Raw genomic sequence first — 26,362 nt, 5'->3', positions numbered from 1 at the left:
GCCCCGGGCCCCGTGCGGCGCTCCCGGCCCGGATCCCAGCTCCGCAGGGTCTGGACTCCCGCGGGGCCTGAGCCCGAGGGCTGGAGGCTGGCACCGGGGGCTGGGCCTTACTTTTCAGGTGGCTCACGTCAGCCCGCATCCTCTCCTCCTTCTCCTTGTTCCGCACCTTGGAGTTGAGCCCTTGTTCCAGGCTCCGCAAGGCCCCCTCTGCCTCCCGCAGACGCCTCTCCAGGTCCATGCGGACCTTCACCTCGGCCTGGGGCGGGGAGAGGGAAAACAGAAGAAAAGGGGTCCTGGGGAGCAGTTGCCATCTCCCGTGGAAGCCTTCCCTGGTCACCCCCCGGATCAAGAGGGCTTGCTTGCCCCTGGACTTGGATGGAAGTTACCATATCCTGCCTAGGGTAGGCGCCCTTGACCAGATGGCCCGGACTCAGCCTCTGCACCCCAGTCGCGGGCTAGCTGCTCCCCAAGGGGTGGCTCCATCGCCTGCCCCTAGCGGGTCAGACTGGCAGAGATAATTGAGGTAGTGGCGGGGTAAGGGATGTGAGAGGGAAGGTGCAAAACCGGGCAGCTCCCCGCAGGCCCTGGCCAACACCTTGAGCTCCCGCTCGGCCTGCTGCTTCTCTGCGGTCAGCTCCTGCAGCGAGTTCTGCAGGGCCTGGGACTGGGTCGAGTAGAACTCCCGCTCTTCCTCCAGGGCCCGAGAGTGCTCCTCGTTCTCCTTCATCCTGCGGGCCGAAGGGGTGCTCAGTGCTTCCTCATGGAGGGGGCTTTCCAGTGGGAGGGCAGCCCCTCCTGGAGACCTGGCTGGAGAAGTCTGACACCCAGGCTTCCTGAGCCCCAGAACTTTCTAGGTTCTGTCACCCAGGGGATGAGAGGAGTGGTATGGCTAGTGAGGGGAAGCCCCTGGCTTAGAGTCAGAAGACTGGGGTCTTGGGTCCTGGTCTTGCTAGTTCTGTGACTTCAGAAAAGTCCTATCAACCCTCTGAGGCTCAGTTTCCTCATTTGTACAAAGGAGCGGTGAAGACGTCCCCAGCCTGTGACAAAGCACTGTTCGATTGCCCTAAGGCCTGTCCATATTGTTCCCACCACTGCAAGAGATAATGATCAAGTCAGCTCTCGGTAGTGAAAGTTTTCTTTGCCTTTGCCTCATGGGGAAACTGAGTCCTAGGCAAAAGGAAGTAATTGATCTATCAGGCCAATGCCAGCTAGAACTCAAGAATGTGGGTGTTTAGTTCAAGGAACGTTATCACACTGGACTCAGGGCTTGAAGGGCCTCTCACCGCTTCTCAGCCAGGAGCTTCTCTTCCAAGAGCTGCTGCATCTTCTCCTCTATCTGCCTCAGGTTGCTATGGAGACCCCCACTGGGAGGGGGCTGCTCACTCTGATTGGCCAGTGTCTGCAGCTGGTTTTCATTCTCCTCCAGCATCGCCAGGGTTTTCTTCTTCTCTATGGAGAGTTCCTGGCATGGAGGGAGGGAGGGAAGATAAAGAGCCTAATTTAGGCTCTCCACCACGGCTGCCCTCATCTGCCTTTCAATTACAGGGAGTGGTGCCTTCCTCAGTCAACCTTCCTGAAATATCTTCCTTCTTCCCTGGTGATAAAAGGTCAAGCAAGATCTCCTTAACATAGAGGTAAGGTTACTCCTCCACGAAGGGACTCGGGGAGGAGCCCAATGCAGCTTCCAGGGATCTTGACACCTGTAGAGCCGGGGCCCAAGGGCACCATGACCTTTTGGGGGTCTTTATTCCTCCAAGGGCGAGTGATGGAGTGTGTTGGGCTCATGAAGAACACCCAAGAGGAGTGAGCCTAGAACAGAAGTAGACATCTTCCCCATTTATCAGGCTGGGGTCTTGCATTACCCAAAAGTCCTGGAGTTGAAACACTCCACGAGAACCATCTATCATGATGTGAAGTGGAAAGATAAACAAATAAAAGCACCAGAAACAAAGCCCCAGTCAGTGGAGAGAAAAGAGAAACCTTGCAGCCTTTAAGGCAATTCATGAATTCAGTAAACATTAGCAATGTGCCAGGCTCCTGCTAAGTGCTGGGCTTGGAGAGACCTTAAGACACAGTCTAGTGAACTTCACAGTTTGGAAAACACAACCTAGTGTCCCATAACAGATGTGCAAAGTGCAACGGGAGCCTAGAGCTCAGAGCAAACCCTTGCCTGGAAGAGTCAGGAAAGCTAGGCTGTGGCTAGGCTGGAGTTGAGTCTTAGAAGGACGGATGAGTTCTCCAGGTGGAGAAGAGGTGGGAGGACATTCTGTGTAGAAGGAACAGCCTGGGCAAAGGTGTAGGATCTGAAAGAGCTGGGCTTCCCCGGGGACACATGAGCTCAGCGGTTTGGAGGAGGGGTCAGAGTGTCTTTGTGCAAGGTGTGGAGGAACAACCAAGGGAAAGTCAAAGGAGGAGGAGCTGGGGACAGAGTTGGCATTTGGTCCTTGGTACATGCCACCTCCTTCCTCCCCCTCACAGTTTCTGTGGTATATCAAGTGGAGGTAGCATGACAGTTGATTTCCCTTCATGATCAGTTTCACCTAGGAGCAGCTATGTGAATGAGCCACAAGAAGTCATTCTCCATCTGGTATCAAAATATCAACACTGGGGGCGCCTGGGTGGCTCAGTGGGTTAAAGCCTCTGCCTTTGGCTCAGGTCATGATCCCAGGGTCCTGGGATCCAGCCCCGCATCGGTCTCTCTGCTCAGCGGGGATCCTGCTTCCTCCTCTCTCTCTCTGCCTGCCTCTCCGTCTACTTGTGATCTCTGTCTGTCCAATAAATAAAATCTTGAAAAAAAAAAAAGAAAAGAAAAAAAGAGTTTATTAAAAATATATATATATATACATGAACACTGAAGAAGGTGGATTTCCCAAGGCCACAGTCACAGCAGGACAAATTTGAATTTGCTCCTCTGGGTCCTGCATTAGGCCTCCTGGGCTCGCTGGTCCACAGAGAAGAAACCTTTTAGATCAGCACTCCATGATGCCCCGTTCCCTTTGTGGAGAACCCTCTGGGGAAATGCTGCTGGGAAAATAGTGTCATATGGCCCAACCAACCAGCCTGGCTCCAGGCCAACCATCGGACCAGTGGCCCCTCACCTCCAGCGTCTGCTGCAGGGACTCTGTGAGGTGCCTCAGCTCCTTCTTCTCTTGCTCCACACCCTTGAGGCATCTTGCGGTCAGCTCAAGCTCCCTGCAGGGACAGAGGGCTGGGTATGGCTGTGCCCACCCCCCCGTCTCAATCCCCTCTGCACACAGAAATGCTTCTGCTTCACCTCCCGATATGGCTCAGAGGGGTCCTTGGAAGGCCAGTCCCTCTCTGTGTGGCAGGGTCCTGACAGCAGCTGTAGGGACTTGGGGCTGAAAGAAGGAGATGCCAGCCAAGTGGGGTTGAAGTCACATGCTCCAGGTACACAGGCATCTGTCAGGTGGGATAAACCCAGGACCACCCCACAGGCAGAGAGAAGCACTGGAGAAACCATAGGGATCCTGGCCCTACCTCCTGTCTTCTACAGACGGACCCTTCTAGAACCCCTACTCACTCTGAATTGGGACATGGCTGAGGCCCCTCTCTGGGGTGATAATCGCCTTGTTGCAAGCCTGGGCCCCCTCAGGCATTTACTCCTGGTTTCCCTTCCTCTTGCCCAATTTCTGAAAACCTACCCATTCTTCAAGGTCCAGCTCAATCGAACCTCTCTTTTTCCCACGAGGATCGCATGTATACCTTAATTCCGATGACACAGGGAGTCTGCACTGTGCCTCCTAATGGCTGATTATATATTACTGTGTTGATGTTTCCTGGGTGTGAGTCTGGTTTTCTCAACCAAATTGTAAGATAAGAGAACTTATCTGCACTTTTAGATAAGAGAACTTATCTTCTATTCCAGTATCTGGCACAATTCTGAAGATAAGCAGGTGCTTGGCTGTTTACTTGTTAAGATTCTTAGAGCTTCTCCCTCCCCGCAGCCATTGTCTACTTGACTTCCTTTTATAAGGTTGTTGCAAGAAAAGCCTTTCTGAGCTAACACTGATTATCAGTAGTGATGATGAGGAGAAGGGTGACAACCACCCCACAATAGAACCCAGAGCATTAGTCTCCAAATCCCTAGATAGTATGAATCAGAGTGACCTGGAGAGCTTTTGAAAATATAGCTCTCTGGGCCCTACCTTCAAGAGATTGTCATTCTGTTACACGATCGTAATGTGCAACTGGGCGACTGGGTTTGCAAACCATACCCAGGACTAAAGATCCCAAGGGACAGAATTAGCCAGAACGGGAAGAAACTGTACAGGGGATATTGGGGGTCTTGGCTAACAGCACCTCCCGTCTGCCCCTGGGTAAGGAAGGCTTGACAGAGGCAAGAGGGGATTGTTGCTGGCGGGGAGGGAGCGCTGGTCTGCACCTGCCCGTGCCTCATGTCCAGTCTGTGTGGGGTCTACAGCTCCTTCTGGGCTACCCAAGGCCTGGAGCACTGGGAAGAGAGACCCAAACCAAGCCATCATGTAGTGAGGCTCTGCTGGCCGAGAGCTCCCCAGGCCTGACGGGAAACATGGGTTCTCACCCTCCGTCTGAGGCGCACCTCCCTCCCACCCCTTCCTGGGCACCACCCCTACCTTTTGATCTGCTCCTGCTCCATTTTCAGCTCCTGCACCACCTCCTCAAACTGCTGCTTCTCGGCTTCCAGCACCTGGTTCAGGCGTTCAAGCTCCTGAGGAGAACCAGAGGGAAGAGAAGAGTCTCGGGCAGCGAAGGACTCCTGAGGTCGGAACCGCCGCTCTTGTCCAGGAGCTCCCTGGGATGCAGTCCAGGCCAGGCTCTATGGGAGCAAACTTGGGGGCAAGTCCCAAGGAGGCTTGTTCCCACTCAGTGACACCCAGTCTCAACAAACCCAAGGTCTGTGCGGGGTTTGGCCTTATCAGACACACTGGCATGCTGCTGCCAGGCTTTAGAAAGGCTCGCAACGTCGTTTCCCTGGGACTGGAGGTGGAGATCATTCTAGACATCTACTCTGCCAGACAACTCCAGTCGCTAACACCCTCAGGCATGTTGGCCGGCTCTGAAGTGCTAGAGGAAAAAGGGATGAGTGTCTCTTCCCATCAAAGATCCCTAGAGTGCCATCTGTGGAGGGTGGCAAAGAAAAGCCATTTCCCCAAAGCCAGAAAATCAGGGCTCTTTTACCTCGGGGCTTCTAGGAAGCAGCCCAGTGGCTGCAACTTTCCCTGTGCTTGGCCCGAAGGGCACAGGAGAGCCAGAAAGCGCCGGGCAGGCCCCCAGGCAGGGCCAGACTTGTGCTGTCAGGAATGCTGGCCAGCACCGTCTTTTTCCAACAAGTATGTGCCCTCCACGGGCCCCATTTTCCCACGCCTCACTGGCAGGTGGGATTGCAGGGTGCGTTTGGAGAGAAGCTTAGCTGTTAGCAGTTTTGTGACAACTGCTTTGCTCCTCCACAGTTCACACTGCGGGAAGATAGAATTTTCTGGCACTTCAGATGCCAGCAGACCCTGGCGATGCCTCTAAGAACCAGAGAGTGAAACCGATGCTCCTGAAGATAACACGGCCAAACAGTCATCTGGCTTCTCGTACCCCTCCTCCCTGCGTTGGCCCCAGGTCTGTGTGATACATGCTTTTCCCACCTGAGTCCGTAACCACGGGTCCGGCCCACACTGAGTGCTGGGCGACAGTCAGAGAAACGGGAACCCATGAATCAGAGCCCTCTACAGTCAAGGGCACTTAGAAGGCGCATTAGTCTTCATCAGACCCTCGAATCCCTGGATCAGCTTCCCTGCCAAGAGATGGCCCGGGTTCTGCTCGAGTGGCTCTCATGACAGGGAACTCGTCCCTTCAGACAGCCTGTTTCACTCCAGAACAACCTGTTCACAGCTCTTCCTTCCGGGTTCGACCTCAGCATGGGCCCTCTCTGAAAGCTACAAATACAGAAGCATTGGGGAAGGGCCCAGAATTTGCCACAAGTTATACGGGGTTCAGAGGAGAGGGCTGACTCTTGTTCATGGAGCAAAGCTTCCCTCCAGTGCTCCTGTCGCCACCTCTGTCCTTGGACCACACTCTCTCCCTTCAGCATCTGCCTCCCTTGCTGGGAACTTGCTGTCCTCAGCTACCATTCCTCAGCCTTGAACCCTGAAGACCCCAGCCAGCAAAGGGAGAGCTGGGGAACGGTGCTTAGCAAAACAGAAGACTGGCAAAGCCAAGGACACAGCCAACTTGTGGACACCCTGAGTCCTCCAAGTACACCTAGGAGAAGGGGCAGCCCGTTTCATCCACCTGGGCCATCTGAGCCCAAAGCTGTCTTCTTGTAACTTCCATCGGCAGGTCCGGCTTCTCCCTTCAGATCCACAGAACAAGACTGATCAGTTTTCCCTTCAGGTGTTGGGGACAGCTCTTCTGTCCCCAAGTCTCCTCTCCTCCAAGCCAGATAATCCCTGCCCACCATGCTTCACTGCATTATTTCTAAATCCCCAGTAAAAGTAATTACGCGTTTGAAAAGAATGCAGGCCCCTGATTAGGAAGATTATAGTAAAGGTTCTTCCCAGTTAATTTACAGGCTCAATGCAATTTCAGTAAAAATCCCAATGAGATTTTTTTTTAATGGTTTCATTCATTCATGCCACACATATTTATTGGGTGCTTAATATTGCCAAGCACCTGCCAGGCTCTGCACTGAGGATGGGAAGATGAGCAAAACCAGACATGTCTCAGTTCTCACGGAGCTTCCGGCTCAGCAGAGGAATCAGAAACTAATAAAATAAGTACACACGAGAGTATGTTTACAAACCAAGGCCCGTGATGTGCAGGACGGGACACAGGTCTATGGAAAGCTGCCTTGGACAAGAAGGAGGGTATGACTAGTGGGGGGAGCAGGAGATTCTTGAGCAAACAGGTGAAGGTGGATAAGTAAGAGGGAAGAACATGCCAGGAAGGAGGATCATAATGTGCAAAGGCCCTTTGGAAACCTCCTGCCCCGAAAGAAGCAAGACAGACTCATACAGCTGGGCCCAGAGTGAGGGTGGGTGGGAGGAGTCTAGACCACACAGGGCTTTGGGCTATGCTGGGGATTTGGGTCTTTTTTCCTGAGCAAGAGCAAGGTTTTGGGCAAGGAGCAGGGGAGAAGGCGGGCAACAGAATCCGACTTCCATTGTGAACAGTGACTCCGGCTGCAGCATGGAGCAAAGGGATGAAGAGGGGCCTGGAGGGATACAAGGAACCCAGGTGGGAGGCCATTGGCTTAGTCCAGCAAGACCTGGTAACGTGAGCCAGAACAGGGCTGTGATATGTAGAGAAGTGGCCAGGCAGGTTCAAGAGCTTGTGGGGGCAACGCTATCAGACCTTGGGAGAGGCATGACTCCCAGGTTTCCAGTCTGCACCAACAATGGATGGTGGTGAATTCCTTGAGATAGGGAGCTCTCGAGGAGGACGACCAGCTGGGGCAGATCATGAGTGCCCTTGGACATGCTGAGTTTGCAGTACTTTTGAGACATCTAGCTGGAGATGTCAACAGTTGGATATTAAGGGGCTGGAGCTCAGCAGAGAAAAGGGACTGCACCTGTCAATGGGGCAGTCATTTGCACGCACACAGGAAATGAAGCCGGAGGTGTGGTCTCGACTGCCTTTGGATGTAGTGCAGAGAGAAGAGAGGGTGTGGGGCTACTCTTTGAGATCGGCAGTACTACCTTGTAGAGTTAATGGAAAGATCACATGAGCTAATCTATGCAAATTGTCTGCAACATAGTCAGTGCTTAATAAAGGACAGATGGTATTATAAACCAAAACTGTGTGGTATCTGTTCACGGATAGACAGCAATTCAAAGGAACGGAAAAGGGAACTCTGAAACAGGTCTTGTATGTGACAATAATGACAATGATGGATAATATTCTCTGTGAGCTTACTGTTCTAAGTACTTTACACGTATTAACTCAGTTAATCCTCATAACAGCTCTGAAAGTGGATAATATTTTTATCCTCATCTTACAGATGAGAAAAGCAGAGGTACCTAAAGGTCAAGGAAACTTGTTCAAAGTGATGCTTGTCTTCCTCCCTTTTCTCCACACCGTAGCTAGTCAATAATGAAGGAAGGACTCAAACTCGGGTAGTAGCGTAGAGCAAGAAGGAAATGGCCACACACTGCTGGGGAGAGTGAAAGCTGGTACAAATTTTCTGGAAAGCAATTTGTCAATATGCATCAGGAGTCTTGAAATTTCTTTCTCAGACTCAGTGATTTCCCCCACTGGAATCTCTCCTAAACAATTAGACAGCAGACTAAGAGTTAAGTGTGTAGAGATGTTTGCTGCGCCATAATTTATAATAGTGAAACAGTCTAGGGGCACCTGGGTGGCTCAGCGGGTTAAGCCTCTGCCTTCGGCTCAGGTCATGATCTCAGGGTCCTGGGATTGTGTCCCAAGTCCGGCTCTCTGCTCAGCAGGGAGCTTGCTTCCCCCACTCTCTCTGCCTGCTTCTCTGCCTACTTGTGATCTCTCTCTCTCTCTCTCACTGCCAAATAAATAAATAAATAAAATCTTTAAAAAAAAATAGTGAAAACAGTCTAGGTATCCAAAGATAGAAGAGTAGTTAAGTGGAACATCACATCGGATGAATCGGTACATGGTCATTAAGAATGAAGTTTTCGAAGAATGTTGAATGACATGAAAACTTGCTAAAGGTACAATGTTAATGAAGGTATCATGAAAAAGCGGGCTATAAAACGGAATATTTGGACACCTGGGTGGCTCAGTTGGTTGAGCAACTGCCTTTGGCTCAGGTCATGATCCCGGCATCCGGGGATCAAGTCCCGCATCGGGATCCCAGCTCCGTGGGGAGTCTGCTTCTCCCTGACCTTCTCCCCTCTCATGCTGTCTCTCTCACTCTTTCTCTCAAATAAATAGATAAAATCTTAAAAAAAATAAATAAAACTGAATATCCTATTATGTTGAAAATATATATAAGAATAATACATATGTATTTAAATATTTTATCTATTTAGAGAGAAAGAGAGCATAAGCAGGTGGAGGGGCACAGGCAGAGAGAGAGAGAGAATGTCAGCTAGACTCCATGCGGTGTGTGAATCCCACTGCAGGACTCGATCTCACAACTCTGAGATCACGACCTGAGCTGAAACTAAGAGTCCGGATGCTTCACCGACTAAGCCAGCCAGGCACCCCTACAATAATATGTATTTTTAAAGACTGAAGAAAAATACCAAAATGTTGGCAACAGTTGTCTGTCGACTGTAGGATCGAGGATAACGTTTGTTTTCTGGCTGTTCTACAAAGAGCATGATTTCTACTGTTAACAAGAAGGTTACGTACTAATGAGGACAAAGAAACAGAATCCTCTTCCCGGTCACTCACTTTCACTTCACCTGTGTGAGTCTTAACTAAAACTGATATCTGGGTGTAGCCTGAGAAGACTGGATGACAGCAGAATCTATAAACCCGGAGCACCCAGAACCTTCTGTTCCTGCAGCCAAGAGGGTCTGAGCACTTGGAGCAACCCTGCCACAGGCTGAGGTCAGCCAAAACCTACCTACAGCAGCTGAAGCCTGTCTTCACCGTCTAGGGCTTGTTCCTCTGACCCCCCGGGCCTGACCTAAGGTGCAGGAGCTCGGGGTTGGAGAGAAGTCACCCGAAGGCAAATTTCAGCTCAAGGAAAGGAAGAGCTTTCAAACAACAGAGCAGCAAGGCAGAGAATAGCTCCAGAGCTTGTGAGTTACCCACAACAGCATCAGGGAGGTGAGCAGAGAGCCTCGCCCTGAAGTGGAAGGTTCTTTCCAACACAGAGTCTGTTCTGACCAGGAGCAGCCTGGGTGGCAAGATGCCTGCCTAACAGGCCCTGGGCATTTCTAACTTCCCATGCGCCTGCTCACAGGCAAGGCTGAGCTCTCAGAGGTCAGCCAGAGAAGGAAAGGTAGGCAGGCTGCCCTGCTCCAGGGGATGAGAGAGATGAGGTCACAGGGAGCCAGGGACCTCGGAGGGATCTGCACCCAGGGAAGGGCATGGCCTCCTGGCCCCAGGGCAGATGAGCCCAGGGGTGGGGCGTGGGTCCACCTACACTCTCTGCTCACACGTCTAGAGTCCCAGGGCCTTCCTTCCCTATGGAGGATTGCGTGGCCCCACCACGCACGGCACACACCTGCGAGGGCTTTGGGTGTCCCCAATGCACTCTGTTCCTTCTAGTCACCGAGCCTCAAGGCAACCCAGGAGCTGGGCGGGCACAGTCGTTAACTCTTACCAGAGCATCACGGATGGAGAAACTGAGGCCCCCCAGGCCATGCAGTCTGTGATGGAGCTGAGGCTTCAACCTGAGTCTCCTGGCCCCGGACATTTCCCTTCTGCCCGCCCACAGCTGCCTTTGCTGTGGGAATCAGCCGGGCCGGAGGGAGTCACATTCACATCTTGGGCCACAAAACCAGGGAGTTCACAGCTGTCAGGCCTCATTCCTTCAACGTGCTATGGCTTTAAGTGAGGCCGGCGTGCGGTGGGTCTCCGCTGTCCTCATTTCCTGCCTAAAGACCTAGATAGAGTGTCTAAATTTTCCTCCGGCTGACTGCTGCCCCAGATTTAGCCTCTCTGATGGATAAGTCTGTCTCTCTCCCTGCCGGTGGCTGTGTCTGTCATTCCGTCCCTTTCTCTGGCTTCCTCAATTACCTGTCTCTAGGTTGCCGACAACTCACCGGAAGTGTCACTTCTCAAAGTGACAGAACTGTGTGAAGAAAATGCCAAGAGTCTCACGCAGGACCTGGATGACAGCAGGGACACAGGGAGGCCCACACACCCGCCGGGTGGGAGAAGGCTCAGCGCTGTCACGAGGCCAATCCTCAAATCCACGCAATCCTAATACAAATCCCCACTGGCTTTGGGGTTTTGTTTTGTGTTTGGTTTGGTTTGGTTTTTTTCCTGTTGCTGTGCATTGACAAAGTGAGTGTCAAGTCCAGCTGGAAGGATGAGTGGGCAAGAATATCAGATACCATTTTTGGGAAGGAGAGAAATGAGGATGAATCGTCCCAGTGGATGAAAATCAAGATGTAATGTGAAATTATAAGAATCAAAAACGCTCACTCATTGAGTCATCCCGCATTTATCAAGCTCTCACCCCAGGCCAGCTGCGGTGCTGGGTCCAGGGAATGTTCAGGCTGCTCCAGGGAGGTGACACTTCCTGACCATAGGGTCTGCCTCAGAGCCCAGGGAGGGGTGGTCGGGAAAGGTGCTTGGAGAGAGGAAAGTCACAGAGGCGGGCACTGAGCCGGGGCTGACGGACGGGCCCCATGAGGACAAGGAAAAGCAAGGGGGCAAAGAGCAGTGGGCTGAATCGGGCTCCCCCTGTGGGCGGGGCCCTCTGCAGCCTCAGGCCTCGGGCAGCTCACATGCGGGATGGGCCCCTAGTTAATAATAACCTGAGCGTGACACTAACAAACACAGGTATTCACTCAGCCCTATGTGCCAAGTACTTTATATGTAACATCTCACTTAATCTTCACAGCATCCTAAGTAGATGGGTTCCATGATCTCCATTTTTCATGTAAGAATATGGACGTTCAGAGAGGGTAGGTAACTTGTCCAAGGTTGCACAGCTAGAAGCGGTAAAGATCAAACACAGACCTAGGCAGCCTGGCTCCAAGTCTGTACCGCTAAACACTCCCCGTCTCTGATCTTCAGGGTGCTGATGGCCCTTCGGGACAGGCAAGGCCCAAGGCTGCATGGAGATTCCAAATGAAGGGGACTTCGGTGGCTCCCTATCCTCAATGAGGCCAGGGTCTCCCTTTCTCTACAGGCTGCCCCAGGCTAATGTCCCATTAGCTTGGCTTTTTTGGTACTTCCATTGTGTCACTTAGAGAAGGAAGGAACCCCTGAAATCATCCAATGCAATCACCCCGATATGCAGAAGCCCCTCTCCAATCACAGAGGCCATGCCAGCCTCCCGCGAAGATTACCAGTGACAAGCAGCTCGTTACCTACTGACGTAGCTCATACAATTTGGGGATGACTCTCTCTAGAAAGTGGTCACCTACGCTTTTCACTTTTGTCCCTGGGCACCGGCAAGAAGAAATACACTGCTGACAAGAAGCCCAAGCCAGCCCCAAGCACTGTCACCCCATGGCCTCTCTGCTCCTCCTGGCTGACTTTCCAGCGAGTTCTCTGGGGGCCTTGCTCCCCGGCATGATTCCCAAATGCCAGAAACACAGGCCAGTCTTCGAAGGGGCCACCAGAGTGGGACGTGCTGGGGAGGGGCAGCCATGCTGAGCAGCCCAGCGCGCCTACCTCTCTCTGCTCCCTCTGAAGGCAGAGTTCTTCCGTCTCCTCCATCAGCTTGTCTGCAAAGCAAGCACACACCCTCTCACAGAAAGGTCACTGCAGCTTTGGAGAGGAAGGGGCTGGTGCCTTCCAGGAACCTCCTTCACTCCCAGGATCTCCCAGGGAAAAGGTCCGTCCTGCCAAGCCCAGGCCAGCCAGAGAACCGAGCCAGCTCCTGGGGCTGGAAGCCGCCGTGCTGGCCTCAGCTGCCGCCCGCCTTTCCACTCACTGTCCCTGTTCATGCGTTCACAAGGCAAGCATGGCCTCATCTTCAGAAGCTCAGGGGGGTGTCTGTACCCCTCTAGAAGTGCTCTTAATTGTGCTGCTCCTCAGATCACCACCCCTCTGCACTAGTGTCTGGCGGGTGGGGGAGGGCAGGTCCTGGGGGGACAGGGCTGTCAAAGGAACCAGTGCTGAGTACCCAAGTGCCTAAGGAGGTGGCAGGGGAGAGGATCCCAGGTAAAGTATCAACCCCCCAGTCTCACCTTCTTTCCCAAACAGAACATGTTGGCCAGCCAGTCACCAGCACAAGGTCAGGTTTAAAGTGAGCTGGCAGGTGGGAGGGATTAGGGGCAAATCCGGGACCTGGGGACCCACGGCAGGATAACATCAACTCCATTTATGGGGCCCATACCGTATGGGCAAGAAACAAGGGCTTCCAGGCATGTTCTCATTTGCCCTGGCCCCCCGCCACCTCTGAAACCTAGGGACTATTCTCATCTCCATTTTAAGGATGAGGACATTGAGGCTTATGGGGGCTACACTGCGTGGGGACACACAGCTGACAGAGAAGGGGCAAAACTGTGGCCAGAGCTCAGGCTCCTGGCCACCAGGTCCTCCTGCCCCCTGTCATGCTGACCAAAAGGACACAGGTTACAAGGTCAAAGCCTCTAGGCTTCTGGCTGGTCTGTGGCTCCCTATAGCTCGCTAAGACCTGCCCCCGGCTCCACCGCCAAGCTCCGGCCCTAATCCCTGGCCCCAAAGTGCTTGCTACCTAGGGAGCCTCAGCTTCCAGTCCATCCCTCTAGCCAACCTAAATACTCCTGCTTCTCCTTGGCCAACTGCAGCCCCTGGGCCTCCAGGCTTTTGATCATGGCTTCTCCCAGCTGGGCATTCTTCCAAGTCCTGGGGAGGGAGGGCAGATGGGACAGAGAAGAGAAGAAGAAACACAAAATCGTCACAACGTTAGGCTGGCAGAGAAGGAGACTGGGCATGGTTTGTGCTCGCCCATGCCGTCTCCAGAATCCCAGCCCCATTCACTCCGGCACCCGTGGTTCTGGGCATGCCACCAGCATCGATCGGTTACCGTCCCTGGAGGCTGACCCAGGCTGCGAAGTGGGCCACTGTGGACAGGGCCAGCAGCGCTTGCGGAGCGGGGAAGAGATTGCTTCCCAGGCTCCTTCCACACCCTTGCATGCCACCCCCGGGCACAGGGCCTGGTGTGGGGCCCACTCGGTGTTATTTGTTGAACTAAAAGCATGACCCGGCGTGAACAGGCAGGTGCCAGGACGGGGGTTTATGTATAAACAGATCGTGCTAGGCTGGAGGTTTCTATGATCTGGACTCTGATTTACAAAGCGCCAGCGTCAGGCTGTGCCAGGATTCACTGTGGGCCTGGGGAGGTGAGATGGGCGTCGAGAGGCAGCCAAGTCCCCCGAGCGATGCTGGATTTGCTCCCAGGAGTTCAGGACAAGTGCTGTCCACGTCTGCCACCTGTGACTCCAGACAGGCCAAGCTCACTGGGCTCAAAGCCCACTTAGCAGATTCCCCTGCAGATGCTCTAAACCTGGCCTGGCCTTTCTTCCCCACCCTAACCAGCAACCACAGCTCTGTTTCCAAGGAGGCCCAGCCATTTTTCTCCCTACCCTGTCCTTTCCTGGGGTCTCAGTACCCACCCAGTGGAGAGGCAAGGAGATCAGGGTGGACCCAGCCCATAACCATTCCCTTTCGGGATTTGTCCCCCTGCCTATGAGCACTTACACCTTCCCGGACTCCTGTAGCATCTCCAGCCACTGGGTCTGCTCAAACTCGGACTCAGCAGCCAGCAAGATGTTGCCCTGCCAGGAAGAGGAGCCACAGGTGTCCCTGAGGGGAGGCCACTCCCGGGACGTCAGAGACCGCCCACAAGGCCCCAGAGGCCCAACTCTGTTCCTCCATCACATGTCCCTAGGACACGGACACCCTCCCAGGCCAGGTCACTGGACAGGCTACCCCTAGGGATTCTGGAGGTCCTCGGAGAGGCTGGTCTGCCTTGCTAAGTCCACGCTAAGGGGAGAGTTTACTCACATGGAAGTCCTGGTGGGAGATTTTCATGGCATAGGGCATGCTGGGTTCCTCCTTGGCCTCCACCAGGCAGCCTCCCAGGGGGATGACGCCCTGGGAAAGAACCAGAATAGGCAGCCCCCACCCCGCCCAGGTCACTCAAGGCCTCTGGGAGCCCTCAGCCAAAGCCAGGTCTGCCCAGCACCCCAGGCTGGGAGCCAGACTGACTCCCAAAAGGAAGAGGAAGGGCTGGGGCAGGCTCTGGGGCCCAGGAGGGTGGGGGCCCAGCCCAGGAGAGGCAGGGAGTCTTGTGCCCCAGGAAGGATTTGTTCTCCAGACTCTGCTAGACCAGAGCAAGAAAAGAGAAGGTCTTCTACCCTTACAGGATACCCTCCCCCATTGTACAAGACCCTCCCCCCTGTGGCCCTGGGGGGAGAATGCCTCACCTTAGGATGTATATTGAAGTATTTATTGCTTTCAAAGTTCTTTTTCTCGCTCTCAGAGTAGTAAAGCAGAAAGCTCTCTTTGATGATGAAAAACCTAGAGTGGGTGGTGGGAAAGAAGGGGCAACCAGGAGGGAAGGCGTGAGGTTTCTTGGGACAGTAAGAAGGCCTCGGAGGTCCTGCCACCCTGGGGACACCAGCTCAGACTCATCACCAACTCACGTTCCCCATCTGGGCCAAGGCCTCAGCTGGCCAGGCAAGCACCGTCAGAACAGCCTGACCCTCGCACCAGTGGGCAGCGGAAGTGGGACGCCCACAATGGGCCTCCAGGTTTGGCTACCTCCATCCTGCCACACCGGCACCCTTGGCACAGGAGGGCACCTGTAGTCCTTCCCTCCGGTATCTTCAACCCCTTGACCCACAGCTCTAGTCGCTTAGGGTCTCCTCCAGGAGAGGGGGGAGGAGGGAAAGAAGAAAGCTTTCCCATCATTTCTGCCTCTCAGCCTCTCTGTTCTAGGAGACACAGAGCTTTGGGAGGCCTCCCTCCTTGCTAACAGATTGTGCAAGATCCCAAGATGCATCTTCTGACAAGTAATCATGAAACTGGTGATGGCATGGAATGTGGGTATGAAGGCCCACCAGCCACGTGACCTTTCCTGAGGCTGCAACTGCAGGGAGAGGGTCCCTGGGGCACCCACTGCTGCCACCTCACCTCCCCCAGGAAAGAGAAGCTCAGCTTTGTCCTGTGGTGTGAGCCCATCACCAACCCTTGTTCTTTATACCAACCCTCTTGGCCCAGCCAGACACCGAATGGAGCTGTGGACATCCTGCCAGTGCCCTCCTCCCCCAGGCCTCTCTGCCCCTGATGGAGAAAGGACACCAATACCACCTTCTGCCCAGGTGCAGGGACAGTCTGGGCCCTCCAGCCCCTGACCCCTGTGGCTTTCCCACTGCTTCTGCCCTTCAGCCTCTCTGTCCAAGCCAACACTGACCTCACCACCCTGCACCTCACTACATTTTGCACAGTCCTGCGAAGGAGATTATGCCGTCCTCCCCAGAAAGCCCCGCCTGTTGCTTTACATCTGGCTGTCCCCTTCCTTGGGGACCTGCCCAGCCCACAGTGCCATCCCAGCTCCTCCTGTCCTTGCTGACTTGGCTGTGCACTGGGCCCTAAGCACCCATATGCGCAGGTGTTCATCTTGTCCTGAGGGGATGCTGGGCTCCTGAGGGGCAGGGGCATGCCCTCTCCAATCCACAGGCCAAGGAAGAGGCCCCCTGTCGGTTTCTGAGAGACTTCACAGGGTAGTTAAGAACACAGGCTTTGGCACCAGATGGACCTGGCATGTCCCAGCTGGGGGACCCTGGGCGAGTTAGCTCACTTCTCTGAGCGTCGGTTTATTTACCTGTGGAATGGGGATGATAACACCTACCCCAGAAGAGCCGGAACAGTTTAAGTGGCTATTTACCCCGTCTCTGGTGTTTTGTTACAGGAGCTTAACAAAGACAAATAGCTTCTTTTCTTCCTGACACTTCCGGAGTCCCCTCCCCACCGAGGGTACAGCTGGGGAGGAGGGACAACAGGTGGATGGTCACTGGCCACAATGGGCAGGGAGACAACAGGGGCTCTGGTGTCGAACAGTCCCCATCCCTCAAGCCACGGTCTCAGGCGAGCTCTCAACCTTGCTCAGCCTCCCTTTCAAAGCTTCTCTGTAACATGAGGGGTGCAAATATTTGTCTCTTGGGGCTGCTATGAAGATTCATTGCTGAAACTCCCGTTGTGTGCCAGGAACTGTTCTCGGTGCTAGGGAGCGAACTGTGGGCAGCAGAGACACATAGAGCTTACAGTTGAGTATGTGTGCATGGGGGGGCGGACGGTAAGTAAGCAAGAGAAAAAGTCCACGTACCAGATACCAACAAATGCTCGGGGGGAAATAAAGTGGGATAAGTAACGGGGTGAGCGGTGGGTGGGGGTTTCGATATTAAACACGGTGCTCAGGGAGAGCCTGATCATGAAGGTGACGTTTGAGAAGATGCTCCCGGCAGAGAAGCCCCAGGTGCAAAGGCCCTGAGAAGCGTGTGGGGCTCTGGAAGGAACCTCGAGGCTCAAAGCATGGCTGTAGCAAGACCCGATAACAGGGCCCACAAAGGGCCCACACAGCACGCACGCCAAGCCCAGCCTCACGCCAGCTCTGCTCTGCTTGGTTTGGGTGGGAGTGAAGGTCAAGGGAGAGGAGCCAGCATGAACCTGGAGGAGAGCGACTCACAGCGGGCAGGGGTGAGTATCGCCCAACAAAGTGTGCATTCGGCCAGTACACTTCCAGGTCCCAGGAGCCACCTTCATTCATAAACCTGTCTCAGTGACAGCCCCCTACTCCTGCTGATGACGCCCAGCTTCCTCTCAGCAGGTGAGAGCTCAGGACCTGAGTGACCCCGCACAGAAGGACACTTCTTCTTCCCTTCCCTTTCTTCAAAATCCCCTTGCTCCCAGACACTCTCATTCTGACTGCGAGCCAGAGGCATCTCCTTCTGTGCCCTGTGGAGTTGGCGGACTATGCCAGGGCCGAGACAACCCCCATTATTTAGCTGTTCTCGTGTGCTGGCTCCCCTGCTTAGCGTTCTGAGTGTGCTTGAGTATTTGACCGAGGTCACAATCCTGAAGACGGGACTTTTGTTCCCATTTGACAGATGAGGAAACTGAGGCCCACAGCAGAAATAACGTGGGCAAAGTCCCCCAGCTTGGGCATAGATGGGGCTGGGACAGGAGCTGCAGACCACAGTCCCTGCTCCTACTTCCCACACCGCCCCGCATGCGGAGCCGCTTCTGTTCATGCCAGCACCGGGCAGGAAACCACCAGCCGGAGGCAAGAGGTGCTGAGGCTGGGGAGCCTGGGGTCAGAGCTCTGTCACGTACCAGCTGTGTGGCCAGGGCAAGTCACCTGGTCTCTCCAGGCCTCAGGTCCAACTGTGACCGAGGACAATAAGAGCAGCTATATCTCTTAGGGTTTGGGGGATAAGTAAATGAGCTTGTTCGCATAAAGACGTAGTGTATTGTGACACATGGTAAATATTCAATAAATGCTTAGTTTTATTACTGCTGTTATTATTTATTATGGTTATAATAAATATGATTATAATATTATTTATTATTATTTATATTTTAGGGTCTGCGGCAGCCTGCCCCGGCCTCTGTTCCCATCTCCCCTGCCACCCCACTGGCTCCTACAGGCAGCAGCCCTCGGCTCCTCCAGCCCAGCTGGCCAGCCCCTGTCCTCCAAGCACGGGGCTTCTCCCTGCATCTCAGCTCCCTCCTGTCCAAGGCCCACCCTTCCATCCAGGAACAACTTCAGGCCTGGCCGGAGCTCTGTCTGCAGCCCCAGGCCTCTCCCTGGCAGCCCCACCAGTAAGCCCCACGCCACCGGGGTGCAGCCCAGAGCGTGTAAGTGAGGAGAAGGGTCCGGTCAAGGCCACGGCCTCCTCTCTCAGGCCCTAAAGGATGGTATTTGCATGTCCAGCTAAATGAGCATTTGCAAGGTGCCAGGACGCTCACTTTGGCAAGTATTTCACCGGCATTATCTTTTTCTATCTCTCACAGCGACTCTAAGAGATGGAGGTATTCGTGCTTCTGGATGCTGGTGAGTTAGTGGAGGCACAGGGAGATCAAGCAGCAAGGGAGGGGCAGACTGGGAAGTTGGCTCCGTCCGCTGACACAGCTGATGTTCTCGACTGTTGTGCTCTGGGATGCCCCGTCCTCATGGCTCAGCCTGACCCTCCCGATCCCTCCTGCCTGCAGTGGCTGTCTTCCTAGACCTCATCTCGGGGGACGGATGGCAAGCTCCTGGTCAGCTCAGGTCAGGAGGCATTAATGAATCACCGGGTACAGCCAAGTCCTCAGCGGGGCTCTGGGGCTTTCTGACTCCCAGCCCTCGAGGAGCTTAGAGTCGAATACAGGAGAGACCGGGTAGAAATCACTCCTTTAAAAAAAAACAGCTAATGCTTATCGAGCTTCTCTTTCGAGACAGGCGCTGTTCTGGTAACATCATTATGTGTGTTAACTCATTCGTTCCTCACATGAGCGAGGCAAGGTAATGAGCACAGAGAAGTTAAGTCATATGCCCTAGGTCACACAGCTGGTAAGTGAGGGAGCTGGGATGATTATAAGGCACCGGGGGGCACTGCAACGTGGCTAAGCACCAGCACACCCTGGGACACTGTGAAGCACGCAGACACACACTCACATTGCCAGTTCGTATGAAGTACAAGAAGAGTATAGACCGGGGAGGAGTGATGGTTTAGGTGTCCAGCCAAGGGAATTCTCTGAGAGGAGGTGAAAACCGAGCAGGGTTTTGAAGGCTGAATAGGAGTATCTCAGGACTCTGGGAGGAAGGCAAAGGGAGAAATGCATTCCAGACAGAAGGAACAGCACATATAAAGAATCATGTGTTCAAGGTTAACAAAACATGTCTGGTATTACTGGCAGATGAATAGAAAAGGGGTAGGCTGGGGTGTGGGGGAGGGACAGTAGGGGGTGAGTGAAGGTCAAAGAGAGAAGCAGGGACCAGAGCAGGGTGGGGCTGCTTCTTGCCGTGAGGGCAGCTGCCGGCTTAGGTGACAGGGTGGACACCAGTGCCATCCAGTACAAACAAGGGAACTTGGGAGGGATTTCCTAAGCTTTGTCTCCACCTTTTACTCCCCTCCTCAGTGCTCTGAATGCAACAAGGGCTCAGCCAGAGCCTCATGGCCAACACTGACCTCATGGTCAATCCAGTTGGAAGTGAGAGAACAGGCAGTACGCTTAGACCCACGGTATCTTCAAAGTTGGGCAGGTCCTGTTTACGAAAGGGATCCACTCTGCTGAGCTCCTTCCTCTTTGGAAAGGCAAAAGTCAAGTTTGGGAGTCAGGGCCAGAAAGGGCCTTGGAGCACAGAGCGAGAGCAAGAGCGAGAGCAAGTTGGAGCCAGGGGAAATCCTGGAGAGCCGTGGGGAGGAGGGTTGAATGGGAGAGTGCAGAGGAGAGAGGACCCAGGGCAGATGTGAGAGTCTGGGTCCTACAGTGTCAAGAGACAGTGGTGAACAATCCCATCTCCGAGGATGGCAAGATGGGGTGTCTAGAAGGCTTGGGAAAACAGGGAGCCAGCATTCAATGAGACAGGGTTCACACTTCTGTGATTTAAATGCCTCTTCCGTCATTTTCATTGCCAAACCTTCTCTTCAGCATAGCCTACTAGACTCACAAATACCTTGTGTGAAAGGCGGGTATGTTCCTGCGGGGGTGGGGAAGGGGGGTGGGGAGACGGAGGGATGAGCTGAGCTGCTGCAACGAGGACCACCTGCAGCAGACCGCTCAGTAATCCATGAACAAGGAAATTACCAGAAGGCCTGGGGCAGGTGTGGATTTCCTCAGGATGTGGGATCAGAACTCGGGTCAGTTAACTCACTCTCAAGAGGGCAGCAAGAGCCCAGTAATCAGGTGAGCTACACATGGGTTCCGTTTCACCAGAAGGCGGATGTCCAGCCTGGCTGCCCCTTCTTCCCTGGGCACAAACTTCCAGAATAGACCAGCACGCCGTCTCCCTTATCCCTGACTCTCAGGCACTGAGAACAGGTGTGTGGTGTTTGGGGCCAGGTAAATCCTAGAGCCGGGGAAGGATAGCTTGTCAGAAGTGTCCTTTTTCAGAAGTGACAGAAGGAAGGTAAGAAAGGACACAGCCCCGGCGTACGACCCTTTCTGTTCATGCCGAGTGGCCCGGTGGGCTCCGGGGATGCTTGTCCTGGCCTATGCCACTTGTGTGGACAGCAGGACAGCAGGAAGCCTCGCTGTGAAGGGCACCAGGGATGACAAGTTGGAGTTTATGCAGACATCATCAAGACCAAGGGAGTTTTCACAAATGGTAGCGCAATTCTTCAAACAATACAGTAAAGACAAGGTTACTGTGGAACAACGATCAGAGTGCAGAGGCACTGGGTGAAGTGGGCAGCGCCTGGGAGGCCCACCCTGTTGTGGTATGGTCAAGGGATCTCTAGAGTCCTCCAAGGAACACAGCTGAAAAACCACAGCATGACCCACCTCCACTGCGGCGGCCCGTGAGGTGAGATGCGGCAGGGCCCCTGGCCTGGCTCAGCCGCTGACCCCCCGCAGGCCCAGACCTGAACTCCGAGCACCCGCCTCTAAGCCTAGGTTTGCTTTCCAGCACAGCCAGAGCCACTCTCAAAGGAAGTCGCTTTCATATTTCCAAGTCCTGAACTGCCTGCGTGGGTCCTGCTTGAGGTCTGACCCCTATTCCGGGGAGGCCCACTTTCAAACAGGCGGTCAGCAGCCACTAGGCCCAGCTCCTGGGCTTGGGGGGCTGAGGGAGGCAGGGCTCGTTTGCACTGGTAACCGCTTCCCTTCAGAAGTCCCCGTGAGGAAGCCTCCTGCACTGTTGGTGGCGATGCAAGCTGGTGCAACCACTCTGGAAAACAGCATGGGGGTTCCTCAAAAAGTTGAAAATAGAGCTACCCTATGACCCAGCAATTGCACTACTGGGTATTTACCATAAAGATACAAACGTAGTGATCCGAAGGGGCACGTGCACCTGAATGTTTATAGCAGCAATGTCCACAATTGCCAAACTATGGAAAGAACCTAGATGTCCATCAACAGATGAATGGATAAAGAAGATGTGATATATATATATATATATATATATATATATATATATATATATAATGGAATACTATGCAGCCATCAAAAGAAATGAGATCTTGCCATTTGCGACGACATGGATGGAACTAGAGGGTATTATGCTTAGCGAAATAAGTCAATCGGAGAAAGACAACTATCATATGATCTCCCTGATATGAGGAAGTGGAAATGCAATGTGGGGGGCTTAGGGGGTAGGAAAAGAATAAATGAAACAAGATGGGATCGGGGGGGAGACAAACCATAAGAAACTCTTAATCTCACAAAACAAACTGAGGGTTGCTGGGGGGAGGCGGGTTGGGAGAGGGTGGTGGGGTTATGGACATTGGGGAGGGTATGTGCTACGGTGAGTGCTGTGAAGTGTGTAAATCTGGCGATTCACAGACCTGTACCCCTGGGGCTAATAATACATTATATGTTTGTTAAAAAAAAATAAAAAGAAGTCCCCGTGAATCATCACGTGTCAGTGAAGCCGGAATGAACGGCTGGTATTGCATTGTTTGGCTGTGAGACGGCACCCCACCTCCTTAACCTAAGGGCTCAGGGGACCTGGATGCCACCACCTCCAAAAGGGGCAGGGGTAACAGACCGAAGGATCTGGAGAGATCCTCAGCTGCCCCCTGTCCACCTCCCACCACACTGTGGCACTAGATGAAGCCTGAAGGACCCAAGTCGATGATAAGAAGAGGAGTGTGCAGGGGTGCCTGGGTGGCTCAGTGGGTTAAAGCCTCTGGCTTCACCTCAGGTCATGATCCCAGGGTCCTGGGATCGAGTCCCGAATAGGGCTCTCTGCTCAGCTGCGAGCCTGCTTCCCTTCCTCTCTCTCTGCCTACCTGTGATCTCTGTCTGTCAAATTAAATAAAAATCTTAAAAAAAAAAAAAAGAAGAAGAAGAAGAAGAGGAATGCGCAGGCACCTTCCAGCTGGGAGAAGACGAGCAATAATGCTACAGCTGTGCCCGTGGGACACCTTGCGCAGCCAGCTGTGCGGAGTTCTGTGTCAGCCAGAAAGCGAAACCAAGTCACACTGCCATGAGAGCCTGAGCCTGGCGTGTGCCGCCAACATGCTAGGTCTTCCCCTCAGCCTGGAGGCCAGCTCCGCGTGGTGACGTCATCTCTACAAAACAGCACTTGGGGCCACTGATGAAACTCCCAGACCCAAATCCCTGTGGGAATAGAGTCTCCCCCAGATCTTTTTGGTACGGTGACCACAGATGATCTTTCCACACCCGGGCAGGTTATGCCCTGAGATCTGGGAAGTGGGGCCACCGTATCACGGTTCCCCTGGCACTTAGTGGACACTGACTCTTAGCTCGCCCCACTGGCCACCTTATATGGGGGGAAGGAGGACCCCGGGGCTGTATAGAAGGCCCTGCTGCAGGAATTGACTGGGCCTTCCTCATCAGGGGCTTGGGCCTTGGCATTTCTTCAGAAGGGTTTGGGACAAGGACTAGAGGCTGGGGAGAGGATTGAACTCTGGGAGGGCTGGCCTGCCTGTGGGTCCAGACCTGCGGCAACTGACACTGGCTGAGGCTGAGGCACTATCGGCACCTTTCCTCCTGGTCTTTGCCAACAGCCTCTGCATCTCCACTGCTCACAGATGAGGGAGCACTGAGTCATCAACCTTACCCTCTAGACACTTCTCCCAGGTTCTCTTCTCTCTTCTAAGTAAGGTTTTGATTCCTTTCCCCTTTGGTTGCCCCTGGGGAGAAAGCGGATCCTTTAGCTTGAGGGCATCTTCCCACCCCAGGATGGGCAGGGCTGCTCGGGTGGGGTATGGTTCGGAGGCAAAGGCCCTGAGATGGGTCCTGAGCTACTGAGCCGAAGAGGCTTTATAGAACCCAGCCAGCCACCGCTGGTTCCATCCTGCCCATTATTGATGCGGCGGGAGCCTTTCCAGGCCCCCTCCCCTTAGCTGCCCCAGCCAGGGCATCGATCGCCTTAATGGCAAGGCTCTGCAGGGGCGGGCCTAGGCTGCCCCCTCCCCAAGGCTTCCTGTGGCCACTAATTAGCTGAAGTCCAGACTCCATTTCACAAATGGGGAACTGGGGCCCAGGGGGCCCTGCTGGGAAGCAAGAGGGGGCTAAGCTTAGCATCAGGCCTCCCCCACCCCCAAATGGCAGGTGGGCTGTTAGTTGTTTCCTGAACCCCAGGGGAGGGGGACTCTTTATAAAGTGGCAGCTCCAGAATTCCTATAAAAGAAGGGAACAGAGGTGACAACCCCTTTAGAGGGAGGCTGGAGGACTTGAGCTGAAGCTGTATTTGCAGAGCGCACGCTGTTCTCAATGAGAGTGGATGGTTTTTGGAGCGGCTGTGGGGGCTGCTGATGGAGAGTATGGGGTGGGGGGAGCTAAAGCCTCCCAGGCCTCCCTTGGTGCCCCCAATGGGCTTTGAGCTGGGATCCTTTGCCCCTGACACCTCCCAACCCTGAAAACAACTGTGGGTACAGGGCCCAGGTCCCCACCACTGTAAGTGAGGGGGGCTAGGAGATAGACTCTGGGGTTCACAGGCCCCTAGTATTTACTAAAGATGTGATCAGGTGCAAGTGGCTGGCAAGAAAGGTCTTGGAGGATGAGACCCAGACTCAGGGCAGGAGCCAGACCCGATGGGGTGGGACCAGTGGCTGCCAGGAGCAACTGAGGCAGAAGAGAGGGGCATGGGGGTCACTGCGATGATGGTACTTGAATTTACAAGCAACCTTCCCACTCCCTTTCCCCACCAGGGTGCCTTGCTAAAGACCAGGAACTGCTTCTTAGCCCAACCTTGGAAGCTCCCCAGAAGATGCCCTCTGCGTTGCCCTGGGCCTCCGTTTAGGGGATGAGAGAGAAGTTTAATTTTGGAGGAATGGGAGAAACCTATCTCCCATCAATCCCAGAGAGAAACCTGGCAGAACCAATAAAGGCAGGTGAAACCAGCTCCGTAAATCATGAAACACCTTCCATGGATCCTTTTGTTCTGCGGTCTTATAGAAATATTAAATTATTCATCAAAACAGAACATCAGAACCAACCGCTGCCACATCTCTGCGATCTGTGGGATATCTGAGGCCCTGCTCCAGGACAGACTCACAGGGGGATGGGAAAGAGCGTCTGCACACACTCCTCCTTTCCCCGCAGGGTCACACCTCCAGGGAGAGGCTGGATCAGGGTCTGAGCTCTAGCGACCATTCTCATAGCAAATCTCAGAACTGAGATTGGCTTGAGGGTGGGAACTGTCCAGAAGATGGCCCATTGTTCCTGCAGCCAGTGTGGGGAGCTTCCCGCAAGTTCAGGGCTATGAGCCATCCCCAACACCTTCCTCCTGTAAGAAGCCCCTTCCTCCAGCACCTTCTGGGCCCCTTTGTAAGTGGAAAGTGGCTACTGCCTGGCATCTGGGGAGTCCCCTCTGAGTTGTGGACAGGGAAGCCTGCACTGAAAGCCAGGGCTGGGGCTGCTATGACCCTCTTTAGCACCCCTTCCTACAGATCGATCCCTGGGACAGGACCAAACCATCCCCTCCCCTGCCCCCTCAGTCTCCACGCATCTCTGCCTCAGCTCAGTTCCTCCTCTCGGGCTTTTGTGCCGGAGCACTGGAGACTCTTCCCTAAGGTTCAGATTTCTAAAAATCAGTTCAAGGGAGAGTTGGAGGGGTTGCCACATGATTGCCACCAGGGGCAGACATAGACCTTTCCTCACCCTTCCTCTCTCTCCTGGCGGAGTCTTTCAGAAGCCCACGGTGGAGCTATCACAGGGTGAAGTGGGGGAGAGGGGGGCTTGTGGAGATGATGGAATTGTCCGTGGGGATCCCAGGAGGATACCTTTGGCTGGATATCTTTGCCTCCCAGTCAGAGTCTGACCTAACCTGACCCAGATGGGCGCTGACCACGGCCATGACCTCTTCGGCCCACGCCCTACCTCCCCACTCAGACTTAGATGCATTCCATAGAGGAATCCCCGCTGGTCCCCGGGCCAGTGGTACCACCCCAGGTGGGCCAGCACTCCGACAGGGATGGCCCGGGTCCCGGCTGAGATCCACATCTTCCAGGGACAGCCAAGGTAGGAGTGAAATAGGGCGAGGCCAAGGTCACCAAGGAAGTCAGAGGCCGACGGCAATAGCGAGAATGGTACAGGGTTCTTAGGCCCCGGGCTCCCTCCCCAGGCGGTTCTCACGGGGCGCAGGAGGCGCACTCACCGCCGGGACCACTTGGCCGACGGCCTCCCGAAGGGCCGCTTCCACAGCACACCGTAGAGCTGCACTTTGGTGCTGATGTCCAGCGCGTCCGAGTCAGTCTGCTCCAGGGACGGCGAGGGCGACACCGAGTTGGACTTGGACGTGAACATCCTGCCTCGGCGGGGCTGCCCCGGGCCGGGCCCACCCACTCCCTGGGGCCGGCACAGACTGGGGGCTCCCAGCGAGGGCGGGCGCGCGACGGAGGGCTGCGGGGAGGCGGCGTCGGCGCGCGGCTCCGGGCGCCGTCGGGGCGCGTTCCAGCCCGCAGAGGCGCCGAGCCGCCCGGGCCAGGACCCGCTTCCTGAAAGCGCGCGGGGCTGGAAGCGCGGCGCCGAAGGGTCGCGGGGCGCGCAGCCTGCGCCTTGGACTCGCGGCTGGGGCGGGCCCGGCTGGAACTCGGCGGGGAGGGCGGCTCAGCCTCCAGCCGGCAGCATCTCCCTCCAGCTCCCCGCGACAGTCCCAATTCTGGTA

At 54.5% G+C, this 26,362-nt stretch overlaps 1 protein-coding gene across 1 annotated transcript in view; it reads right to left on the bottom strand.

Moving 5' to 3' along the window:
* PLEKHD1 (pleckstrin homology and coiled-coil domain containing D1) overlaps positions 1 to 26,001 on the bottom strand; it is a gene marked incomplete at its 5' end in the record, with an annotated part of 28,926 nt that extends 2,925 nt beyond the window's left edge. Inside the window, 11 exons of the mRNA XM_080808073.1 lie at positions 112 to 256; positions 596 to 728; positions 1,284 to 1,462; positions 3,099 to 3,192; positions 4,614 to 4,708; positions 12,268 to 12,320; positions 13,334 to 13,425; positions 14,281 to 14,357; positions 14,587 to 14,676; positions 15,009 to 15,102; positions 25,853 to 26,001. Coding sequence (XP_080664199.1) covers positions 112 to 256; positions 596 to 728; positions 1,284 to 1,462; positions 3,099 to 3,192; positions 4,614 to 4,708; positions 12,268 to 12,320; positions 13,334 to 13,425; positions 14,281 to 14,357; positions 14,587 to 14,676; positions 15,009 to 15,102; positions 25,853 to 26,001 — 1,201 coding nt within the window. The remainder of the gene's footprint in view (positions 1 to 111; positions 257 to 595; positions 729 to 1,283; positions 1,463 to 3,098; positions 3,193 to 4,613; positions 4,709 to 12,267; positions 12,321 to 13,333; positions 13,426 to 14,280; positions 14,358 to 14,586; positions 14,677 to 15,008; positions 15,103 to 25,852) is intronic.
* Between the last annotated feature and the right edge of the window lie 361 nt (positions 26,002 to 26,362).

Source organism: Martes martes, assembly GCF_963455335.1.
Source record: "Martes martes genome assembly, chromosome: 7".
NCBI classification, from domain to species: domain Eukaryota; kingdom Metazoa; phylum Chordata; class Mammalia; order Carnivora; family Mustelidae; genus Martes; species Martes martes.
The sequence above is the reverse complement of the archived record's forward strand: the minus strand, read 5'-3'. Positions and strand labels throughout refer to the sequence as shown.